At 36.4% G+C, this 12,535-nt stretch overlaps 1 protein-coding gene across 1 annotated transcript in view; it reads left to right on the top strand.

Moving 5' to 3' along the window:
* IL1RAPL1 (interleukin 1 receptor accessory protein like 1) overlaps positions 1 to 12,535 on the top strand; it is a 663,496-nt gene that overhangs the window by 352,917 nt on the left and 298,044 nt on the right. Inside the window, exon 3 of the mRNA XM_058829526.1 lies at positions 10,087 to 10,366. Within this exon, the coding sequence (XP_058685509.1) occupies positions 10,087 to 10,366 (280 nt within the window). The remainder of the gene's footprint in view (positions 1 to 10,086; positions 10,367 to 12,535) is intronic.

The raw sequence follows: 12,535 nt of genomic DNA, 5'->3' as shown, positions 1-12,535 counted from the left end.
GTGTATGTTTCTTGAAACTCATTAAGATATGTAACAACATAGCAGAACAGACTGTAACAAGGACAGGAATGTTTTCAAGTGAACGTGCCACCTGCTGAAGAGACAGCCTTATGGAGGGGCAGCTTTGGGGATTTTTTTCCCCATCTTTAGTCATTCTTTGCCCCTGTCTGCTGGCAGCACCATGCCAGTCCTGAGCTGACTTGTGCTGTGCACGATCCCTCCGGTGTCCCTGTGCAGGGATGGTCACTCCCAGGTGCCCTGGCAGCCTGACCAGGCCACAGAGCAGCTGTCCCTCCACACCTCTGCCCTGTGCCTCCTGCCCTCCTCCCAGAGCCAGCCGCGTGCTCCAGCTCTGCTCCACTCACCTGCACAAAACATCCATGGGAAGAAGACATTACCCTTTCTTCAAGTGTTTAAATGTTTCTGGACTGTCTCAAAACTGCTGATGATTATTAAAGCCTTGATTAACAGATTCCTAATGGCACCATATATCTGTATTAACATATTGATATAAATATTGACATCATATGCCTATTCAAGAACACTGGAATTACTAGGTCAATTCTTTTTGCATGCAAATGCGCACTCAGTAAATCAAATTGACGCAATGATATACTCTAAAGATTTTTAAAAAATTCTTCCCAGCTTTGGGAGAAATAAATTACTTTGTGATATTGAGCAAAGAAAAATAAAAAACTTCCTAGAACTGCTTTGTGTTCTCTAATGCTGTACTGCATTCTAGCTTCTATTTAATTGCAGTTTTAAACACAAATAGCTGTCTGACACATATATGGCTTTAAATAAATCCATAACCGCAGTTTAGCAGTCTAGCAGGACTACTTGTAGGCAAGAAACAACCATCAAAGCCACTGGGAGTTGTATGCAGTTAACATATTCTTTCAAAAAGAATATTGATATTTTAAATCCTAGATCCCAGTTTCCATATCTTAACTTCCTAAATAACTCCTATTTATTTAGGAGTAAATATAAGTAATATATAGTATAATATAAAATATATATTATAAATATATATTATATATATATATAATATAAAGTAATATAGAACAGAATAATAAACACAAAAATGTAACTTTTAAAAATATGTAAATTTCTGGTAACATCATGGCCTACTTATACTTGATTATATGGTTAGAACATTTAATCTTTGAAATTTTAAAGTAAAAATGATATTTTGATTCAAAGCCTGTTTGAAATAAAGTGTTTCTTTGGGTTTCAGCTCTTTTGAAGCTCTCACTGCAATGCTTTGCATTTCTGCACAGTACTAGTCAGATAGTCATGATAATGCAGTTTAAGAAATTTCCACCAGATAAGTCCCAGCAACAAGGTAATTTTAATCTCCTATGCACATGTTGTCATTTGATTAATTTTAATCCTCTTGTGTTATGAACTAATCTGCTGAATTTTCTTATGTTTACTGAAAGTGGACAGTTCTCACGTATTTATTTATCGTAGTTCAGCTGATATTTAGCAGCTCTGTGATATTAAGTGGTTGAGTTCTTTGTTGAAAAAGTTTAGAGGTATGCAGGACATCTGTTACTTCAGTGCTACTAAAATTCCAACAAGAAAAAATCCTTGATCTACCTCATAATCTCCAAAACGAAGCTACTGGTGAACAGCATGTATTTTCAGAAGCCGTTTCAATAATTGAGAGATTATGGAAGAGATTAAATAATTTGCCATCTGCTATGCAGCATGATACCCCAGTATGGCCCAGAGATTCTCTTTTCTGGGAAATCTCCTTTCTAAATGAAAAAAAACCCAACAAAACAGCAAAAACCCCAACAAATCTACCCTTACATGTGCTTGTTCAATTTTTACAACCTCTCCCCATGGTAGTTCTCTTCAGGCTGAGTTACTATTTTGTTTCAGTCACTTTGTTTAGTCATTTCAGAGGGAGTTTTAAGACCAGTATGTACCAGATTTGGCTTCCTCACATACTCATATAGAGATTCTATATCTAAACTTATATATGTAATATATATATACTATATATGTATTATATATGAATAATATATATATATATATGAGATTATTTAAAAAGTTATACATTATATAGAAGTTGTGTGATAGTGAGACTGGGTGGAAGTTGTCTTTGAAAATAAATCACAGTATGTTTGGAAAGAAACTTGAACTCTTAAAAAAGAACTGCAGATAATCTGGTATAGCCACATAAGGAATACAAAGGATTTGGTGCTGACAACACCGAAGTTGTGGGCTTGATCCCAATATGGGCCATTTACTTAAGAGCTGAACTCAATCCTGGTGGGTCCCTTCCAACTCAGACTATTCTGTGATTTTATGAAACAGAGGATGTAGAACTGTCCTCAAATAAAGTTGTATGGTAAATATAACAAAGAAGAAACAATTCATTTCAGATGGGCACAGAAATTAATGCAGTTTAATATCAGGCTTTGGAAATCAATCTAGTAAACAAACACTTGTGTTTTGTGGCTGTTGATTAAATTATGCTGCCATATCTATGCTGTAACTGTAAACATACAGACAGTTCCTGAGCTGAAAATGAATAAGTCAAAGAAGGTAACAGACAGAACATACAGAAATTAGGGACCTGTGTACCACGTCTGGCTGACATGGAGTTATGTTTATTCACAGCTTTGTTTTGGATTTGTGACTAAAAAAAGTGTTGGTAACACACCAGTGTTTGCCTATTGCTGAGCAGCGCTTGCACCACAAGACTTCTCTTTTTCCCATTCTACTCCCCAGGGGTGGGGGACAAAAGATTGAGAGGGAACACTACCAGGACAACTCCCCCAAACTGGCCAAAGGGATATTCCACACCAAATAACATCATGATCAGAAATAAAAGTTGGGAAGTTTTGGCTATTGATGCAGCTGTTGTTCAGACAGCAGCTGGGCATTGGACTGCTTGTGGGAGATAACAAGGGGGTGCTTATGCTTATGTGGGTTTTTTCCTTCATTTATTAAATTACTTGTATCTTGACCGATGAATTTTCTTATGCTTTTCCTATTCTTTCCCCTGTTCTGTTTCATGTGTGGCTTAGTCATTGGGAAGCTGTGTGGGTGCTCGTTGCTGGCCTGATCTCAATTCAGCAGGACCTGATCAGTCAGTCCAGCCAGGATACCTTTAAAGTGTGTGTTTGTGGAGCTTCCTAATTTATATGACATGGTAAACCAGAATAAGGGGGTTTGAAATATGCAAAAGGGACTGAATCAGTAGCGGGGAGAAACTCTTAGTTTAGAGTAGGAATTTAGGAAGTGCAGCACTTGCTCCTGCATTACTCTGTCTTGAACCGTATTTTTTTTTTTCTTCCCCTTAAAATAGCTTTTGTGGTTTAACTTTTTTCTACAAATTACTTGTGGTCATGAAAGGATTAGTAATAATTCAGACATAAATTCTATTTAATTTGGCCTAGATTAGGTAAAAGAGAGAATGACATGAAAAACTTCCCACCAGACTGACATAATGCTATTTTCATGCTTATTATGCCTCTAAGTAGCCCAATACCTAGGCACATACACTCTATTTTTTGTTAGTGCAGTATTCTGAAGCCAAGAAACACAGCATTTTTAATTAATTTATAGCAAGACATAGATTTCTTTTTTTGACATTCCTCTTCCTATGGGCTAGTGTATTTGCCAAAATTTCTCAACTACGTCTACCCTTTTTACAACTTATCTGGGGTTGGGAAAAGCGAAATTTTTAGGAACTAACTTCTTTAATAGATGATGATATCCAAAATAATTTTTCTGTTTCCCTGAAATGTCATTCAACATCTTATTCCATTACTGGCACCCTCTCATAACAGCCACTACAGTTTTAGACTGAGAACAAAATATGTGGTTTTTAGCCTAAACTATAATTTTTACATGAGTTTTCAAGAGAATCAGAAATGCCTTTTGTCCTGGGGTGACATTTTCAAAATGAAAACGCTGTATCCAACAGAATTGCAGTATAGCAATATGCAAAGCTGTGATAGAAGTCAGTGTAAAAAGAAATTTAATTGTGTATTTAATTGTGTATTAGAATATATAATATTACTAATAATATCAATGTTTTTTTCATTTTTTCAATTATATACTGATAGTATTTTGAAAGAGCAAAATCTAAGCAGTCTAAGAATAGAACTGACCATGTTCTCCCTCATCTCCATAATGTGTTGTTTCTAAGCTCTGCTTCTTCATTCCTGTCAGAGCTTATTTTTGTATCAAATAAAAGCATACGCAAACCAAAAATAGACAATCTTTGCATGTCTTCATAATGAGAACCCACACTAGAATGCCATGTGTTATGTTGGATAGAGTTAATTGGTTCAGGCACTGTAATGAGTGCACAATAAACTATGAAATCTTCATTTTTTTTATTTTATTTTAATGCTAGTTAGTCTAAGTAAAAAGAGGAATGTAACAAGGATGGTAAAGAGAGGTAATCCAGAACAGACTGTGATTTTGGTGGTAAAATACTGTGAAAATTGTTTTAAAGAAAGTGATTCTGAGTCTTATGCACCATCACTCAATGAAATTTTGAAATGCTCTTTTACAAGTATCCAGTTAAGGAAAGCCTGTTTTCTTGACCTGTTATGCCTGCTAACTGCAACCCTATCCAAAAATTTTACAGCACATATACAACATCCTTTGATTTCTCTACCCATCATATTTACTCTCCCTACATACTGCTATCTTATATCTGCATTCCCTAGTGCCCTCCTTGACAATTTTCCACATTTAGGAACAATACTGGTGCTTTCTCCTTTCCACACCCACTTTTCAGAATATTTTGTGATATACAGTATCACTTCTTTGTCAGGTTTGCAAATGCTTTATTAAAAACCCTGAAGTAGCTGACAAATAAATACAAGACACAGTGACATTGTATAATCTTCTTTATATAAAATTAAATTAAGAACAGAATTATAAACACAGGTGAGCAGGAAAAAGTGAATCTGTTGTTAATTTTTATTTCATTGAATATCATTAAGTGGAAAAAAATCAGGATAATTTGTTATTTTTTTTACAAATATTTTAGGAGAACTGTTTTTAACTGTCAGGCCAAATTTCTTTAGATGTCTGGATATCAGATTTTAACCAATATATCAAAAACATGAAGACTTTTTCTAACCCTGAAACCTATATATTGAATTGAAGCTTTCGAATTAGACCAGACTGTAGGAGCAGACCCACGAGTTATTAGCTTTATATTTTTCTCCTTTTCAGCATTGAATTTTACCTTGAAAATGATACACATGGTAGCAAAAATTAAGGGGAAGGCCTTCTTAGTAATGTTAAATATTCTGTGAGTTGGGTCCTATCCAGCAGATACAGCCTGCAAGACACTTGTTTATTGAGCAGAATGATCTCATTATTAGGACAGTGATGTAGTGTGGTTTATTTCATACCCTGAAATCACTCAAGGAAATAACTGGGTGGATTATATTTATCCTGGACTCTGTATTGTGCTATTATGTGTAGCAGTAACTGGCAGCATATTAAAATAGAGATCAGGGATTACAACCACTCTATTGAAGGCAGTTCTGAAATTTCAAAGCTGTTGAATTATTCAAGTATTTTTCAATTTATAAAAGATGATTGACTGTTTGATGATGAGATGACATAAACAAAAACATTGAAAAGTATTGAATGTATTTTTTCCCCCACAGTTGTTTTGAACCACTGTAATTGAAGGTGTTGATTTTGTGTCAGTAGCAACCATAATTAAGAAAGGAAACATTAGATAATTTATTTGGTCAATGCCCTACTTTTGCACAAAGGAAAAAATAAAATCCAATCAAGGTAGAAATAGACATAGTTACAGTATAAAACTGAATAGAAATATTTAATCTATTAAATATTAAAATATCTGAATGAATATTAAACCTTTGTTGTTTTCTGACCCTATTTACAAAGCCAGTAGCACATGTTTAACATGTAAATATGTAGTATTTTTAAGGTAGCAATGTCAATATAAAAATCAAAATAATTCTCTGAATATATGTTTGCATCTTTTAAAATGTATCTTTATGTTCTTCAAGGAATTTGGAAATTAGGCTTTTAATTAGTTTTTGATGCATCCCAGTTTTTCTAGAGTGAAAAATGCACATGTGCTCTACACACCACATGCAGAGTGTTGGTAGAAACTGCTGGTTATGGTGCATGCATGCTATCATCATCTAAACGTTCACAGTAATATTTTTAATGTGACAGTCTGTTTTTCTTTTCATTATGTGGTTTTAAGCCTCTGTTTATGTTCCTCAGTTACTGTGGAATAGTGTTTTATGCAGAGATCGACAGTTATCTCTTGAAATATCAGCTATCAGAAAATAACACAGAATGATATCTGTGTCTTATGACGGGAATGATGAACTTCTATTATATCTGACAAAATTGAATTAGCACCTTCGCATAGATTAGCACATTGGCTGAGCAGTAGTGTGAGGATTTTCCTGGAAGATTTTTAAGGTATTAAGCCTTCCAGCTGTAATAAGTTTAATACAGTTCTAAGTGACTTGAATGTCAGTGTTGGCAGTTTAACTGGTGTAGTATTTCTGAAAGCAGGAAGAGAAGCACTCTCACATTCATTTCATTCAAAGACCACTTTGAGAAGAGGACATATGTTTCCTTAAAGTTATCACTGAGTGTAACTGTAATAAAACACAGAATTACAGAATGGTTGACTTTGAAAGAGACCTTTGTAGGTCACACAGTCCACCTAGAAATGGTTTTTCAGCACCATGTCTCTCTGGCTTCTAAATATCTCTAAGAATGGAGAACTCACAACCTCCTGTGTGAATTTTCAGTAACCCTTAAAAAAAAAAAAGTGTTTCCTGGTGTTCAGAAAGAGCCTGCCATGTTTCAATATATGCCCATTTCCTTGTGTCCTGTTACTGGACACCAGTGGAAAGAGCCTGGCTCTTTGCACCTTCCCTTCAGGTGTCTATATTCATTACTAAATCCCCCCCTAAGCCTTCTCCAGGCTGAACAGTCTCAGCTCTCAGCCTGTGCTCATAGCAGAGATGCTCCAGTCCCTTAATCAGCTTTGTGGGCCTTTGTTGGACACTGCAGTCTGTACATATCACTTACATTTAGGAGCCCAGAGCTGGATACAGCACTCCAGGTGTGGGCTTATTAGTTCTGAACACAAAACACAGCACTGTAATAGCTGCTTAAAAGAAATGAACTCTCCCCCATCTAAATCCAGGACAAGTAGATATTCTGCTATGATATCTGCTGGGACATTTGGATGCGGTTTGTGCCAAAAAATGAACAAATAGTTCAGTGAATACATAGATAAATCAGATGATCCTTAGCAGGCTTTTCTAGAATCATAGAATATGCTGAGTTAGGAGGCACCCATCAGATCATTGAGTCCCACTCCTGGCCCTGCACAGGACACCCCAAGAGTCACACCATGTGCCTGATCACGTTATCCAAACTCTTCTTGAACTCTGTCAGGTTTGGTACTGTGACCACTTTCCTGTGCCCAACCACTGGCTGAAAATCAGTTCTCTGATATCCAACCTAAACCTCTGCTGACTCAGCTTCATGCCATTTCCTCAAGTCCTGTCACTGGTCATAAGAATGAAGAAATTGGGACTTGGCCTTCTGCTCCCCCTCATGGGGATATTGAAGACCCCAATGAGGTCTCCCCTTGGTCTTTTCTCCAGGCCAAGCAAGACAAGTAGACAAGTAGAGCTTCCTCTCCAGTCCCTTCACCATCCTCACTGCCCTCCTTTGGATGTTCTTTAACAACTTCATGTCTTTTTTGTACTGTGGCACCCAGAGGTGCCCCCAGCACTGGAGGTGAGGCCGCCCCAGCCCAGAGCAGAGCGGGACAATCCCCTCCTTGCCCGGCTGGCCATGCTGGGCCTGATGTCCCCAGGACACGCTTGGCCCTCCTGGCTGCCAGGGCACTGCTGGCTCAGATTCAGCTTTCCATCCACCAGGACCCCCAGGCTCCTTGTGAGAAATACCATGCTGAAATAAAGTCAGTGGCATCTAACCTGCATAGTTTATCATTCATCCAATACAAAGGGCTTGAAGCAGAGTTGGTGTTATTCAGCAATATATTCTCATGGATTCTGCAAGTTAAAGGAATTGGGAACCATTAAAACTGAATATCCTGAGAGAGAAGGATGTCTGAATTTACAGACTAAAAATGTAAACCAAGGTCTACTAAATGAAGCAGTGAAAAGCAAGATTGCAATCTGATGATAAAGTATGATGAAGAAGTTATTACCTGGTAACTTATATAATGAAATTAACACTGCTTAGAAGTGGCTGTTAATTCATTTTTGGCATTGGGATTTAGAAGCACAGAGAAATAAAATCAGGTGAGAGAGAATGCTCTTTCAGAGAGGTAAAAATGAAATGATAAAAGATGTAATTGAATTCTGGAATAAATGAAAGTTAGTTTCTTTGGTCCTAAGGGGAAGCTAATAATGTAGCTTTCTTTCCATTCACTTCAATTTATGCATGAGTGCAAGTAAGTCCTATTAGGGCCTTGTAACGACAGTTATTAATTTTTAGAAACTGTTGTGTAGGAAAATTGGAACGAGGACATATTATTTTCCCTTCTTGGTGGTAAAAGTAAATGCAGGAGAAAGCACTCCAAAGATATATGAAATATTTGTGTGAATTCTGTTCACAATGCAAATTCACTCTAAAGTTGTTTGTGTGTTTTTGCTCCATCTTTCTATATTGGATCAACTTAGGTTATTGCTTACACAGGGATGTGTGAAAATGTCTGTTTATCTTATTTTGCAATGTATAATAAGTACTGTGTCATTATCCAAATATAGGACTCAAAAATTCACTATTTCATATGTTTTTCTCCCAAAATATATTATCAGTATAGATCAAAATATTGTCTAAGTATAAATTGCAAATACTGCTTTACCTTGCACATTAGCTGGAGTTCTCTGTTAAAGTCAGTATTCAACCAGTTCTAGGAGGAAAATGGAGCTTTGCAAAAGTTGATTTTCTAAGATGGATATCTATCTGTCTATCTGAGCTCTTTTAAAGTTAATAAAATGTCAAATTCAAAGACAAAATATTTATATGAGACACAGATAATAATTTTAAATTTAAATAAATTGTCCTTTGGATGTACTGATTGCTTTCTACTGACTGGATTGGGGCCTAATTAGCTAGCTGAGACTGGGCATTCAGTGTATGAACCTAATGGTGAATTTTCATGGTTGAAATTGCTTAAGAAAACAATATAAGCTTTTGTTAAAGAAGGCATTGTCGAAATAGCTCTTTTCCTTTTGTTGTTTTGGTATTCTTAACTAAAAATAGAGTGCAAGAGGGTGTGAGTTTGGTGTTTTTTTGGCCTTGGGGTTTAGTTATGTTACTGGGGTTCAGAATGTCAAAAATATTCAGTTTTTCTTTCTGACAAGCAGTTATTGTGGGACAGTATTGATAAGGGCTGATGTCATTCAACTGGAAACAAAATGAAAGTATTAAAAACCATTTGTAATGTAGTTCTGGAAACTTAGGAATTCTGACTAAGACCTGTTTAACATGTTCTTGAATAATCCATTTATATTATTGAAAGTAATCTTCCTGGAAGTATCTCTTTTGCATCTGGACTTACTGTAAAGACAGTTTCTTCTCCTCCTTCAAATCTGTCCCAAACTTTCACACTTTTTGATTCAGAGCACAATTCCTTGTGCTAATATCTCCTGAGACTTTCAGTTACATGGTAACCCTGAAGATATTTGATTGATGCAATTTAGATGGTGACATCCTGTGAACCATCTGCCCTCTGTGTTGCACTAATTTCACTTCAGTATTTTATAAGTGGTCATGCTGGAGTTCCACAAAAGATAAAAGAGCAATTGGTCAGTTTTTGATCAGAGATTATCAACATTTAGTAATATATGTCCTAATAGCTCTGTCCACTGTAGACAAGTACATGACATTTACATTATGAATATGCAATTAATTTTTCAGGGATAAAAAGCATGCTGGTAATCCCTCAATGGACTTTTATTTCAAATGCAATACTTTCCCACAATAAAGACTGCTATGTGAATAGTGCTTTCCAAAGCTTTTGACAATCTCTTGTCATTTTCTCTTCTCTTGTAGCTGATGGATGCACTGACTGGTCTGTGGATTACAAGAAATATCAAGTTCTAGTGGGAGAACCTGTTCGTATAAAATGTGCACTCTTTTATGGATATATTAGAGCTAATTACTCCCTAGCCCAAAGTGCTGGACTTAGTTTGATGTGGTACAAAAGCTCTGGACCTGGAGATTTTGAGGAGCCTATAGCTTTTGATGGAACCAGAATGAGCAAAGAAGAAGACTCCATTTGGTTCAGACCAACAGTGGTACAAGACAGCGGGCTCTATGCATGTGTTATAAGGTACTATATTTTAATATACTGAATTTTAATTGACCAAATATGAAACAAGGCTCTTAACAGTGAGATTTTTGTGCCAAAATAAATTTTTTTCGGATCGTGTTCTTTTTTCTTCTCCTGGCATTCCTTTCCCTGAAGGTATTTTATGCCTGACTAGAAATTGTTATTGAATATCTTGAACGTATTAAATTTTCTTTTGTATAAAATTGTCATTTATAATAAAATCTAAAATTTATAAGGTAGTTGGGACTGGATGAAAAAGTCATCTGTTCCTTTCTCTTGATTCTGATTCCACTCATGGAATCACTACCGTAGAGTAAAAAAAAATTAATTTTTTTGCATTCAGATTTAATATAATGTAGATTTTATTAAGTGATTTAATTAAATTAACTTTTTTTCTGAAAAAAAAAAATTGCTATTTTGTGTAAAGTAGCTGCATCAAGGAAAACAGGTGAAATTTCAGCATTACTACATACACCCTCTAGAATTACATCTGGCTTAACCTGATAATAGAGGCTGTGTGCCAGATGTCTTCCAAAATTATTTAACCTTCTGCTTCATCGAGATTTCTCATCAGAAACTGGACTGGATTCTACTTCTGATTTCTGCAACAGGTTTTTGGCTTCTTTCTGCATCATTAATATGGTTCATACCGAGATATTTTTCTGCCTTTTACAGTGTTCTTCTCTATCTGGATAACTATAAAAGTGGTCTTGCTACTAATACACAATAGAAAGAGTCAAAAGCAAAGTGCAAAACAACTGAGTGGCTAAAAAAGGAATGCATGATGCAGCTAGTACAGTGATGAAAGGAAAATTGGAAATTGTTTTATCAGCAGCTGGAAAGGTTTACTGTCTGCCACTTTTTAATTTTTTTTAATTTTTTTCTTTATTTTCCTTTTTTTAAAAATTGGGCTTTGTTTTGGTTGTTTCATTTTGTTTTTTTTTTTTGTGGCTAGAGGGAGGGGAGAACAGATTGGTGTCTGGTTTGTGTATGCTGAAGGAGATTTTTACTAAATACTGTGTTTATAAAAACATTATTCTAAGAGCTCTTTACCTGTGAGACATTTCAAATGACATTGTTTGTTGAATAGTATATTCAGCATGGTTTTCCTGATGATAACAGCTCTCTTTAAAAAAAACCACTAAAACCTATAAATTAAGCTCCTTAAGGAGAATTTTTAGTTATATTTGGATTAATATTTTCTGATATGTCTGTAACAGTAGCCATGAAAATGAAGTTTTGTCAATTATTCCATAATGCTATTTAAAATGCCATAATTAATCTCCTCTGTTTGTATAAAGAAAACCTTAGTTATCTCATGTTGCAATTTCCAGCAAGTACAGATAAATGCTGCATTTAGCTACTCAGACATGCCTTATGTTTATCATCTTAACCTGTATTCATGGCATTTTTTACATGGATTTTTATTTAATCCAGAGGTAGGTAGGACCATATTCTAATCTGCTTTAAAGTACTGTGGTGGTTTGCTACCAGTCAGAAGTTGCACCTACAAATAAACCACTCCTCTTCCCACCTCCCCCTTTGTCACGAGAGGAACAAGGGCAGAGACTATGGGTTGTGATGACGCTTTACTGAAAGCAAGCAGCAGTGGAGTAAGAAGAGCACAGTAATAGCAGCAATATTAATAACAAATAAAAGGTGTTTTACACTCAGGAGGTGTTCATCACCTTGACCTAGCTCTGCATGGCCACCAGGACAAAGACAAGATGTTGGTGCTCCCCATAGGTTGCAGTGTGCGGCTTTCCCCACACAAAGATAAGATGTCAGCTGTTCCTGCTCCCAGCACCATGTGCCTTTTCCCACACAAAGACAGGTTGGTGGGAGCTTCCCACCATCCCTAAGTCCAAGACAATGGAAACTGGTGGACAAAGCTCTGAAAGCTGAATTGTTCATGTCACACTGCCCCACTGTTTTGCTTGGCTCAGCTCCTCCCAGCTTGGTTTCTCCACTGTTTTGTTCCCTGCAGCTGCTTCCCACACCAGCACTGCCACTTTTGACCACTGCACTCCACTGGGGTGCAGGCTGCATTCACTGCTGGTCAGAACCACACCCACTCCACACCTGAGGAGTGGGAAGGGGGTGGGTGATGGTGGTAGGGGATGGGGTCAATCCTAGACACCTCCCTGAGATGAAGAGAAGAATGTCACA

This window comes from Poecile atricapillus, chromosome 1, assembly GCF_030490865.1.
Source record: "Poecile atricapillus isolate bPoeAtr1 chromosome 1, bPoeAtr1.hap1, whole genome shotgun sequence".
Classification (NCBI taxonomy): Eukaryota; Metazoa; Chordata; class Aves; order Passeriformes; family Paridae; genus Poecile; species Poecile atricapillus.
The sequence above is the reverse complement of the archived record's forward strand: the minus strand, read 5'-3'. Positions and strand labels throughout refer to the sequence as shown.